The sequence below is a fragment of the Syngnathus scovelli genome, chromosome 1 (assembly GCF_024217435.2).
Source record: "Syngnathus scovelli strain Florida chromosome 1, RoL_Ssco_1.2, whole genome shotgun sequence".
NCBI classification, from domain to species: domain Eukaryota; kingdom Metazoa; phylum Chordata; class Actinopteri; order Syngnathiformes; family Syngnathidae; genus Syngnathus; species Syngnathus scovelli.
This window is the reverse complement of record NC_090847.1, coordinates 18,206,786-18,220,000: the sequence shown is the minus strand read 5'-3', so window position 1 is coordinate 18,220,000 and position 13,215 is coordinate 18,206,786. Positions and strand designations below refer to the sequence as shown.

The 13,215-nt window shown below is 41.4% G+C and overlaps 1 protein-coding gene across 10 annotated transcripts in view; it reads left to right on the top strand.

Moving 5' to 3' along the window:
- Positions 1-13,215, top strand: part of LOC125989940 (teneurin-2) — a 202,105-nt gene that overhangs the window by 167,427 nt on the left and 21,463 nt on the right. For 8 of the 10 annotated variants that reach the window (XM_049756477.2, XM_049756462.1, XM_049756493.2 and 5 more), the window contains 8 exons: positions 1,560-1,682; positions 3,456-3,661; positions 4,214-4,409; positions 5,870-5,971; positions 6,354-6,548; positions 8,506-8,706; positions 10,374-10,559; positions 11,508-11,534. In XM_049756477.2, the coding sequence (XP_049612434.1) occupies positions 1,560-1,682; positions 3,456-3,661; positions 4,214-4,409; positions 5,870-5,971; positions 6,354-6,548; positions 8,506-8,706; positions 10,374-10,559; positions 11,508-11,534 (1,236 nt within the window). The remainder of the gene's footprint in view (positions 1-1,559; positions 1,683-3,455; positions 3,662-4,213; positions 4,410-5,869; positions 5,972-6,353; positions 6,549-8,505; positions 8,707-10,373; positions 10,560-11,507; positions 11,535-13,215) is intronic. The other 2 variants (XM_049756483.2, XM_049756453.2) reach the window with 1 other exon arrangement.

Below are 13,215 nucleotides of genomic sequence, written 5' to 3'. Positions count from 1 at the left end.
GTCCGTCCCGTGCTATCACAAGTGTGAAACCACCACCATCATTCAAAAGTGACCAAAACATCAGCCAGAAAACATAGGTCCTGAGAAGAGATCTGTGGTCCTCACTTGCAGAACCACTACTTTATTCAACGTGTCTTGCTAATTAACAAATTTTGCCACCTCTTGTCTGTTCCATTCGCACAATAGCATGTAAAATTGATTGTCAATCAGTGTTGCTTTGGATAGTTTGATTTCATGCAAGTTTGATCTACTTGGAGTTACTATATTGTGTTGTTGAGGCGTTCCCTTTATTTGTGTGTGTGTGTGTGTGTGTGTGTGTGTTTGTGTGTGTGTGCGCGTGCGTGTGCGCGTGCGCGTGTGCACGTGTGTGCGTGTGTGTAGAGAGAGAGAGAGAGAAATCACTGACTGTACAGCAAAAAAGATGTAAAACTTATTTTCAAGGACAATCACCAGACAGACACCAGACATCCTATTTGTTTACACCAAGAAATATTATTCAAGAGCACAAAACAGGTTGAAGGTAACAATTGCCACAAAAAACAGCAAGCCGAGCCCAGAATTATTCATACACTGGCCAAATTTTCAACTATAAATGTATGTATTTCTATTAGGCAAAGGGCGGATTTTACCTCTAAGTGCCAATGTTGCCACCAAATGAAATATGTAAATACACTTCCTTGTTTTTTATATTTGTGTAAGGTTATAGAATTTATCTCTGTGATTTCTTTTCCTTTAGGTATTTTAGGTATCTAGAAGACATTTTTCACTGTTATTGCCGATGTTCAGTAGCTCCGTTTTCCTTAATTGTAACATTTAAATTTCATCATATATTCTATTGAATTCAAGGTTTCCATAAGTTGTCTTTTCATGACTGTATGATATATGTTTATTGGTATGGAAATAAGAGAGTGATTATTCCAAGACAGAAACCTCTTAAAATTGAGATAGAGAGGAGATGGATGAATGGGTCGCGTAGTTCATGCCTCAAATAAAGTTCTGAATAAGGACACAGAAAAAATGTTAAGAGCATGAGACACAAACACAGTCTTTTTCCTGCAGCAGACAATAATAGAACATGGAAGGAAGAGAGGAGGACAAGAGAAGGAGTCACGGAGTGATCCCTTCAGAGAGCAATCTGTCAGCTGCTCTCTGAGAGACGGTGTAAAGGCCCCCAAATAAAAGCAGGAGATGCTGTCAGCTTGAAAGACGATTGTGAGATGTTGAGCTATAGAGGAAGAAATTGTTAAAAAAAAAAAGAGGGAACTTTTTATAGTTTTGTTGCTAGTTTTGTCAGACTTTCCTTAGGTTTATACTTTAAGCTTTCCCCAGTGAGTTAATGGCTTCTTTTTTAATTGATGGCAGTGACACAGAATAAAAACAGAGTTCTATAAAAGCTGCACTCGTAGTCGTGTAAATGACAGACTATACTTAGAGGGTTGGCCCTATGGCGTGATGAGCTTTCAAGCATGTCAGTTATCATACCAGACTTTCGAGTGTATTGTTCATGTCATATGTCTCTCACTCTCCATCTTGTTGTCTGTTTGTATGTTTGTTTGCAGCAATCAACCTACTTGGTTTGACATGGCAGCTGAAGCCGTCGGACGGCCCAGTTTTAAACAACGGACTGGGGGGCGCCGTGCCTGTGAACAGTGATGTGGCCACGCTGCCTTCTGGAGGCAGAGGTATGAACTACAACACTCACACCCTCAGAAACAGCCTCACCCCTGTCTGCAGAACGGATGTGTTTGCAACTTGTAAGCAAAAACACACAACAGAGCAAGACTGAATCCAATTATAGAGACTTTATGTCTCAATTTGAAACAAAACAGTTGAAAGTCTATCACACTGCCCCTTTAAGTGATCTGGTAATAATCTTCAGCAACAACAAAAAAACGGTGTACGTACACAAAATGTTTTTCTTCTTTTATTATGTTGCATATTACTTGTATTCAAAGTAATAAATAATAACTGGATACATATTTGCTGCAAGGTAAATTCTAAGATGATAATCAAGTCAGAGATGAGGGCATGTTGAAAAAATAAGAAGCAGAAAAAAAAATGATAAATCAGTAGCAAAGTGTTTTTAGTTAAGTAGATTTTCACTTAACACAGTCCTTGTGCAGTTCCATTTGCCGTAAATAATGATGGACAAAAGACAACAACACTGTTAGTTGTAGTCTTTTGAGTTTACAAAAAAAATAAAAATATAGCAATTTACAGTTCACTGCCCCTGCTTTCACAGATTTTAAATAACGTTGTATGCCGCTAATAGAGTTTTGCCATCAAATGGGCACACAGCAACTCAAAGATGTCCATAAATTAGGGCAGCGTATGAGCTGTGCTATCACAAAGAGCTTTTTAGCCACTCTGCTGAGGTATGGAGGGCAATCGTCAGTTTATCAGGCAAATAAAATATCAGCAGATTCACCAACACCCCCATTACAGTGTCTCTCACCCTTTTAAGGACCCCTGTACTTTTCTTGTTTCACTTACTCTGCTTACATAGCATGGAGTACATTTGGGAAGCTACTTTGTGCCTAAGATCAGTATTACTGAGAAGACTGTGTTCCCTATATGTCTCGACTTGATGCAGATGTTCTTTGCACACTTCTTTCCTGCCTGAGCTCCAAAGCTGCCATTGTTAGATGGCCTGATTGCAGGTTGCTGTGAGTGTCATCCTGCAACTGTGTCTGTTTAGTATCACTAATCTTTAAAACTGATAATAAAGGCTTTAGATTACTCAACCGTATCATACTGCATCTGAATGTTGCAGTGAACTACATTTATTTTCACATTAACAAATCTAGCAAAAGGTTCCATTAAACTCTGAAGTATTTTTCTTGAGTGTCTGTTGTACCAAAAATAACTAGCATAAGACTATTTTCCCAGTTTAGACTATTTAATGATGCCAAGAAAATTGAGTTTACGGACAAGTGTTTTAATCACGCCGATGGAGGAGAGCGGCATAACCTAAATATATGTTGGAGTTTTCCGATGTGTGATCACAGTCCTAACTGGTTTAAAATGGTCGAAACTAACCGTGTAGAAGATTAGGAAGAGGCAGTCACAGCGATACAACAGTCTGACCAGAGTCGCAATCTAATTTTGTGTGCCAAAGGGGCCAAAATTTAACAGTTCTAATCCTCTGCTTTTGTAATGCCCTGAAGTTTATGATAAGTTTATTTTGAAGTAAATCGACAGCTTTTGAATCACATAACTTGGAATGGGTAAATGAAGTGTCAAATTTGCCTCATGCACCAGTAGTTGTATTTTTTGACTCCTCTAGAGTGCACTGGCTGGTTGTTGGTTTGAAGAAAGGAGTTTAAAAAAACGGTCAGTGCTTTCTAGTGCCATCTAGAGGAGTCAAGAAAATACAACTGGTTCATGATGCTTCATTTGCCCATCACTACAGACAGTAATCACAAATTATGCAGTTTCTTTCCCCCTTGCTTCAGGTCCTTGGACAGGGCGGAACAGCAGTATAGACACGGGCAACATTGATGTTGGGAGAAGAGTAACCCAAGAAGTACCGCCTGGTGTCTTTTGGAGGTCCCTGATGTACCTCAGTCAAGCGCAATTCCTCAAGTTCAACATTTCCTTGGGCAAGGATGCCCTGTTCGGAGTCTACATTCGCAAGGGCCTGCCCCCCTCACACGCACAGGTAAATAGCGCCAATAACAATGATCGAGCAGATACTTCCTTGACCTATATGTTCTAATCACACAAGGAGGATTTGATCAATCACTATATCTGTTTTGATCTGCTTAATTAGTCCCATGCATGGAGAATCCATTCAAATTCTTTATCATGTTATATTTTGTGATTCATTGCTCCAATAAGCAAATTAAATCCATGATTTACATTTAATTAAATCTTACAGTAATGTGACTTTTATACCCCCTATTAGTTGCAAAGCTTTCTATTAAGAGCCATGCTGATCTGCAGATAACAGTTTCACTTGACAAAGTAAGACTTAAATCTGTGGCCAAAGGGCTCTTTGGTCCTTCTGGTTCTCTCTTTCTTGCGTCCTGTATCTTTGGCTGACAGTTTACAGCCACTCACTTTTACTGACGGGTCTATATTTTTCCACCTATACCTCTAAAAGGCATACTCTTAAAGGAACAACATTTGTACGTCATTGCTGGATTACAGATTTGACGCTATTGTAATTCCTCCCTTTTCACTGAAATTTCTAACCTGCATTCTGCTGCAGTATGATTACATGGAGCGCTTGAATGGGAAGGAGAAGTGGAGTGTGGTCGAGTCTCCACGAGAAAGGAGGAGCATTCAGACTGTGGTCCTTAATGAGGCGGTGTTTGTCCAGTACCTGGATGCGGGAGCCTGGCATCTGGCCTTTTACAATGACGGTCGGGAGAGAGAGACAGTTTCCTTCAGCACAAACATAATGGGTGAGTCAATACAATAATGCAAAAAAGAAGTAAGATGTACCAGTCTTGCCACTCAAATAGGAGGACTTTCAAAATGTAATGCGTGCCGTATAGTGTAAGATGTATATGATAGTATGTACATATATAATAGTTCTCTCGCAGATGAGAGTAATTCAGAGCAACGCCGCTACTTTAATGATTTCGTCTTTCTGGTCTTTTCTGGTAATTAGGGGGTTTTAGTTACCCCACTCTCTCTGCAATGTTGTGCAATAACCAGAACTATAGTGGTTAAATTAATCACTCTCTTATAGTCCATCCATCCATCCATTTTCTGTACCGCTTTATCCCACTGGCGTGCTGGAGCCTATCCCAGCGGTCATCGGGCAGTAGGCAGGGGACACCCTGAACCGGTTGCCAGCCAATCGTAGGGCACACAGAGACGAACAACCACTCGCACTCACAATTTGGAGGGGCAATTTGGAGTGCTCACTCGGCCTACCAAGCATGTTTTTGGGATGTGGGAGGAAACCGGAGTGCCCGGAGAAAACCCACGCGGGCACGGGGAGAACATGCAAACTCCACACAGGGAGGGTCGGAGGTGGAATGGAAACCACACCCTCCTAACTGTGAGGCGGACGTGCCAACCAGTGCGCCACCGCCGCCCTCTCTCTTATAGTGTCACTCGAAAACATACATTAGTACGTTTGTAAAGGCACATTTTGATATTATTCCTGACCGGTGCAATTGGTATGCATTTTCCTTGTCCTCTTAGTCGGCAAAAAATGACTACTCGGTTACTTCAAATAGTCACCAATAAAAAGCCAAGATTAATATAGCTCCAACCCTGTTTGTCAAAAATGGAATGCTGTTTTAATCATACACTGTAAAGTTGAAGAGCTGCAATTAATTTCTACTGTGTTTGGGGCACGAGAAAATGACAGAACCAGGCGAGCAGAGTGAGAAAGAATCCTTCGCTGTTGCCCTCTCATGTCAGCCCTTTTACACGAGTAGAACTGTCGAGGAACAGAGGCCAAGGTGGCAAGGGCATGGCAGAGTGAGTAAAGAGGGGGGGAGCTGGTGGAAAGCCATAATGGTGGGAGTGAAGCTTCAATTGGGTGAAGTGATGGGAAGGATGTGAGGAGTGGAAGAGAGGTTGCATTAGGATAAGAGGCAGACAAGGGCTGCAGATTCAGAGGAAGTAGATGAGGTCACTGAGAGAAGAGAAGGGAAGGCACTGTTGTACAAAGAATGAGATCTGAGAAAAACATAATTGGACTTTATTAGCGAACTCCACTAAATTCTTTTCTTGGTGGATTTGGAGACATCAAAAGTGCAACACCACTGCAAAAAGGCACTGGAAAGGAATAAATACGTTTCCTTTTGATGCTGTATGTTTATAGGTGTATGGTTTATTGAACGCCTTGATGCTTTCTTACGGTCTTTTTTCTCTCCCTGTCTGTCACACTTTGTCTTCCTCACAGATTCTGTGCAAGAGTGCCCGCGCAATTGCCATGGTAACGGAGAGTGCAATTCTGGTGTATGCCATTGCTTCCCAGGATTCCACGGCATGGACTGCTCCAAAGGTATTGGCTGCTTGCATCACACAACTTGTCTAATTAGAGAAACATCATGAAGAGAGTAGGATTGGGACGATTAAGTGCCCTAAAGATGGCGTTTTGGGCGGTGACAAGATGACTGATGATGAATGGCAGCTCCTCAAGCTAATGTCTCCCTTGCTCTGTTCTCACCTGAGATCGACAGCTTTGATGAATAGTTTAGTTACCTCTTGCCTGTAATTACTCTTTGTGTCAGTGCCACTCTCTAGCCCCCTAACCACTCTATTTAGCCAGTAAAGGGAAGGTGTGGTAAGAATGGTGTGTGTGAGCGTGAGCAGAGTGACTTTTATACAAATCTCATTAAAATTAACTTAATTGTTCCCCTCTCTCCTTTCTTGTGTTCTGCCAGCGGCATGTCCAGTGCTTTGTAGTGGAAATGGACAGTACGACAAGGGCTCCTGTGCATGTTACAGTGGCTGGAAAGGACCTGAATGTGATGTCCCTGTCACACAATGCCTTGACCCTCTTTGCAGTGGCCACGGCAGCTGCACCAATGGCAACTGTGTGTGCTCCATCGGCTATAAAGGACAAAGCTGTGCTGAAGGTGAGAGGTGGTCCATTTAAATGAGTGGGATACTCAGGAAGGTTGAAGTAATGACACGTGACACATAAGTGATATGGCCGTAATATGGTTAAAGTAAGCCATTTTAAACGATCTGTAATTGCCCAACATGATGACAAACATTTTTTCTCTTATATGTTGCCTTGGCCGCACTAAATAAAGCTCCTCCCTTCACTTTTACGTTGTTCCTTGGTCCCAAGATGCTTCAAGATTGCGCCAAAGCAATATTTTTACATTAGATCCAGCTTTGTGCAGCGAACAAGCATTTTGATGAATAACAGCAAATGGGAGACAAAAAAAGTCAGCAAAAAGGAAAATCGCAAATGATCAAAAGCGACAACACGGTTTCACTGTTTAGTTATGACATCATCAAAGTGGTTTGTGCGGTAATTTACCTTAATATTCAATCCCGGACTTCTCAGAGAGGCCCAGTGAGCTGGCTCAAACTTTAAAATCAAAAGGTGCATTCAGTTTTTAATTCATCATTGCTGCCCAAAAAGGTGAGACATTGAGAGCAGTCTGCATTACGTAAAGCACCGGCTACTACTCGATGGTTTTGTTTTCATGATAGCACTTTACATACTAGGATCAAATATTTAACTTGATTGAAAATTTAATTGAACGGATATAGCGTACCAATGCTGTCCATGTAATACCCTACTTAAGTCTTGTGAGCATAGGCTTGATGAAGATACATTGCTGAATGTCATATCTTTTCCCAGACATAATGTCTCCACATATGGTGATTATTTTTTAAGAAACATGGTTGTTTGCAGCCATACAAGCACATCGTACATCCATTGCTACACTCAGACTAACTCCAGTGTGACAGCTCGTCATTGCTCAATCTCCCGCTGAGCGAGTGTCCCTTCCCTCCATATATACACAAAATTGACGGATGATACTGCAGCCAAAAACATCACAGATTTTTATTAAGGGATTAAATCGCATCTATTGATCTCTGTTAAGAAGTACCTGCCTGCCACTCTCTCGGTCGTCAAAATGATGGATGAGCAACACATGGGCATACAAGTTTAAGAGGGTGTAGTCAAAGAAGCAATATGAGGTTATATATACATACCGGTGAGAATGGGAGATGTGAGAAATGAGAAACAGTGTGTGTCCCAGTGGGAAAGATGAGGAGGAGGAGGATTAGGAGTGCAGTAGGATGAGTGTTCAGGAGATTGTCTGGCCAAAGAGGTCAAGACAATAGGCCGCAGAACGAGGTCAGCATTGGCTCCTGGTCCCCACCTCAAATCAATTTCTTCTCCTCTGGTTTCATATCTGATATTCATCCCAGCAGAGTCCCTCAGACAATTTACCTGGACTGCCGCTGACATGAAAATCAATAGCTGTGAGCCGCCTTTTCTGCCAGGCAAACACAAATGGAGGTTGCGATGTGTGAGCATGTGTGCAAAAGGTTGGGGGGTGGTCAATAGAGGCTGAGGAGTGCAAAGAGGACAAGGTGAGGCTGAGTGAGCAGAGAAATAGCAAAGAGGACAAACCAGAGGTAGGGTGAGCTAGGATGGGGGTGGGTCTTTTGCTTGAGAGGTAATTTGTCAAATTGCTGTTTCATTTGCTGTGCATCTTTTTTTTTCCAAAGCAGGCTGTTTGTCAGATTCTCATGAGTATACATCACATGCACATATGACACACATACACACAGAATGATGTTAGTTTGGCTTGTTGCTCTTTTATAGCGGCACATAATTAAAAGATGCTGCTATTCATTATTGTGTGCTTTACTTGCCTCAGTAATGTCTGCTAATGTTGTCTTTTATTCCGTTATCTTTTGGTGTACACAAAGGATGAAAATATGCCTCCTGTCATTTCTGTTTTTAAACACCTACTCATAACATTTCTTTGTCTTCAAGCGCAAATTGTGATTTTCTCATTAGTGTTGGTCTTTTTTTGATTGGATTTCTCATCCTTTATGCAGTGGATTGCCTAGACCCGACATGTTCCAACAATGGCATCTGTGTGAATGGTGAATGCCACTGTAAGCCAGGCTGGGGAGGTCTCCACTGTGAGCTGCCTCGGGCTCAGTGTCCGGACCAGTGCCACGGTCATGGTGCCTTCATTCCCGACACTGGGCTGTGCAGCTGTGACCCTAACTGGATGGGACCTGACTGTTCCATGGGTAAGTACAAATATGGCAATTTTGTAATTATTTTTTTGTTGTGGCTTTAAAGGGGAAATTAACTCCAAAATGATGTTTGTTGGGGCACATACAACATATTCTTCTAAATAAAATGTTTCGGTTGGCTTCCCCTTTGATGGTACTCTTTAATTCATCACAATTTACAGTATGAACTATCTGCTAACTTTAAGAAAATTTGTACAATTGAGGGGGAAACTGGTACGCAATCAAATGATTGCAATGGGAAAAAAAAAGAATGTCTGCCGTAGATCTTTTCTTAGTAACGTTTCTTGTGACGAATCCATAAACATGACCTTTTAAATAACACTTATTTCTGTATTTTAATATGTATAATTATTTCATGATAGCGCTAAAATTTTCGGTGATGACAACCAAAATAATATTGCAAATGCTATAGATATTCAAGGTAGAGTACACCCGCCTAAGAAAGTGATGTGTAAAAAAAAAAAAAATTACCCTTCCCTAAAAAACAAATCACCCTTCCCTTTGCTTCTGTGAGAGCAAAGGTGTTTAATAAAACAACATTTTCAAAAGTCAAAATAAATCTGCCTCTATTTTTACTGTTCAGCTCTCAAAGGACTTGGTGAAAATTTAGCACCCTTTTAAGATTACCAATGTAGTCATTATAATACACGAGGAAAGACAAGTTTTCTACCATAATTACTATGATGAAAATTACAGTACTATGTAGTGACACCTACCTTATCATAAATTCACATTGTGAAGTGGAAAACAAACCATGCTTGCATACATATCAGGAGCGTTTTTACATTCCGTGCCTTAATAAAATAAAGCCAGCAGCGATTCTCAGCGACAAGACCTCAACATTCATTAAAAGTGCAGCAATGCTTGACTTTAATATAAACAACAATGTTCCATTCAGCCGTATCCCTCAGCAAGTACAGCATTCAAAACAACTGTGCAGATTACATCCCTAGCATACAGGGGTTTCAGACACATAATAATAATAATTGTCACATACGTTTGTCTACAAATATCCACTATAATAGAGGTGCAGGGAATATGCACGTTTCAATTTGTCTGCATCATTGAAGTTGTCACATGCAGTGCAACAACACTGCAATTAATATTAAATAAAAAATAATCAAGTAATGTCCTATATTCATGGTTTAAATCAAGATGTCCACCACCTCCAACCATATTACATCTGTTATTAACCTTCAGATAAAATCAGGCACCATCAAAGGTACATTAATTATATGTAGCAATATTAGCATTAAAACCTCCACCATAGAAAGCTTGAGATTGCATTTCATGTTAGTGGGAGAATGTGGCATGATCTGAAATTTCAAATGCACCGATGCTCCACATTAGGATGCCGCTTGTCAGCACGTTTTGAACCCATTCTTTTTAAAATCATAATAATCTTTAGTCTCATCTTCATGACAAAGCTGCTTAGAAGTGTAGTCTTTCACCATTGCTAAGTACAAGTAGCGACAGAGCTTGATGAATACAGCTCTCAGTGTCTTCAGAACTGAACATGAATATTATAATTAAAGCAGAATCTCTTATACAGCTCCTGTACTGGATCAGTGGAGATGTCCACTTCATGTTGCAGTCATCACTGTTAAGTAGTTTTCAATTTTCTGTGTGCATATGTATTTGATCTCACTTTGGTCCTGCAGAGGTGTGTTCCGTAGACTGCGGAACACATGGCGTGTGTATGGGTGGAGCTTGTCGCTGCGAGGATGGCTGGACAGGAGCAGGCTGTGACCAGCGTGTGTGCAACCCGCTTTGCATCAAACACGGAACCTGCAAGGATGGCAAATGTCAGTGTCACCAGGGCTGGAATGGAGAGCACTGCACTATTGGTGAGAGCAATTTACTGTGTGTGTGTGTGTGTGTGTGTGTGTGTGCGTGTGTGTGTGTGTGTGTGTGTGTGTGTGTGTGTGTGTGTGTGTGTGTGTGTGTGTGTGTGTGTGTGTGTGTGTGCGTGTGTGCGTGTGTGCGTGTGTGCGTGTGTGCGTGTGTGCGTGGGTGCGTGGGTGCGTGGGTGCGTGGGTGCGTGGGTGCGTGGGTGCGTGGGTGCGTGGGTGTATGCAGCAGCACCCAGTCAAATTAAACTGTCAACCCCTTCCAACTTTGTCAACAAATGAGGCTATAAGAGTTTGAGGGAGATCGAGAATCAACCAGAACTAAAAGAGAGTGGTTCACAAGATCCTAAGCAAGATCTAGCATTTTTCTAAACCTAAGGAGGCCTACCAAACAGCAGGTTTATTTGGTAAAAGGTGAAACTTTTCACCCCAGTGATGTCAAAAAAAGTGAATGGTTGGCGTATTTGTGTTTCACCCAATGTCAATCAATTAATGTCGCATATTGACATCACTGTCACTCCAGATGGATGAGTGCCAGATTCTTTGGATTCACCCACAGTGCTTTTAGTGGCAATGTCTCATTTTGCTGTCACCGCCAGCGCTGTGATTGCTACCTAATACACACACATAAGCCCAACACTTACATGCACTCACACACATCTCACTCCGACACATAGGAAAGCACAGGGGAATAGCAGTTTATGATCTCCTCATTTTCCCCATCAGAAAGTAGGGCAGCTTTGACTGCGGCATCAGCCTGAGATGAAAGAATTGTCAGGCCTCAGCTTGGCGCAGTGCAAACTTCACCAGCAGCAGACACTCAAAGCTTATGTCAGCTTGCCCGTTGTTCATTTCAGCTCTGCATGGTGTTTCTTGCATCAATTTATTCATTTCCTTTTCAATTCTCCCCATCTCTTACCTTTTGCACGTTTTCTCCCACTGCAGACCATGGGAGCATGGTTGACAAAGCAGGTACCGTATCTTGACTCTGGTGTTTTGCTCATTAGCCTGTGGTGGTAGAAGCTAGCTGCTCCATTTGTGGGTTCTTGGCCTGGCTTGGCTCCTTAGACTCTGTGGCGCTATCTGTACGTACGTAGATTAGGGTGCCAGCCTCAATGATAACTGCCTACACGTAGTGCACTCCCTGTTGTCGCAGTGCACTACTGCAGGAGTCTGGTGTCATTGAGCCCTGATGTGGGCTGCCGTAGAGCCGAGTGTGGTCTCAGCAGTGTTGAGGCGCTGTGCTGTCAAAGTGTGGATGTGCATGCATGTGAGAGTGTTCCCGTGTAACACAAATACACAAGAATCTACTAATAAATAGCTTTGGTATTCGAGTCATGTATTACGTGAAGCTGTGCTGCTTCACAAAAGGAGAAAACGATGAAAGGCGGAAAGAACATTTGAAGTCATTGGAAAAATGCATAGGCAGCTGATGCAAAAATTACAGAGCTTTTGATTATTTGTGTGCCTTTGTATTTGGATATTTGAGGCACCTTGCATGGTCAGAGCAGTTCAGAAATGGATTTTCTCAGTATGCACATATCCAATTTCTGCTTGATTTCCAGACCTCTTCAATAAATTCACCTGGTTCAATTTACAGCTTTAACAAATCTTGTAGGATCACTAATATTGTGTTATTTATTGCATGTGGCTCTCTAATGATTCCTAGCCTGTTTGTTTCTCAAATGCTAGTCTCAATTTGACAATTATGCTGCTCTTCTAATATTAAAAACAAAATGTTACTGATTTATTAACTTTCATGCAGCTTGAAATATGCGTCGCAGCCGCCTATGTGCTACAACTGGCAGCAAGATTTGTTGATTTTTTTTTTTTTACTAGTTTGAACCATGGATTAATAAAAGCATTTCCAAAGAAAGTAGAAAACGCATGACACGCCCTACATGAACTATTTTAAACACAAACATCGGTCGTGTAACCTCAAGTAACAGATGACGGTTTACAATCGTGAAGATGAAGGTGACATCTTACCGCGTTGACAACAGGAGTAAAAATCACACTAAACATTTTAATTTGCTATTATTTTGCAAATATAAATCTATTTATATTACTTTTTAATTGAAATTGGTTGCACAATTTATGGTCCACAGCAGTAAACTGGACTCGCAAATCGGGAAAGGCGCATTCATTCTCCATCAGCACCTCTCCCCCACTTTCAGCTTCAACACACTTGACTCAAAGAGACAATGACTATTTAATTATAAAGCAAGCCTCAACCAAGCAACTTCTTTTAGAATGTTTTTGTTACAAACAGAAAAAATTGCATGTCCTTGGTAGCAGCTCACTGATTTCTTAATGCGACACAGTTTTTTGTTGTTCTTTTTGCACCCAGTTTTTTAAAAAGATGCTTTGTTATGATCACGTTTAACATCAATATGTTTTTTTTGGCTTCAGCATTTTTTTTTTCCTGTCTGAGATGAAATGACTCTTTGAGTATTTAAGGTTGTTATCAACCCCTGCCTTACAGGTAGAACTTGTCATCTGTACCGATGCCAGGTTCAGTGCAGACTGTGTGGCAGTACGAGTCCCCAGAGCACCGATCAGAGCGTCCTCTCATCTTCCGCACTTAATGCAAAAGCTTATATGAAAATCCAGTGCAGGAAAAGAAAAAAAAAGTTAAAGGCCAGGGTTAAAG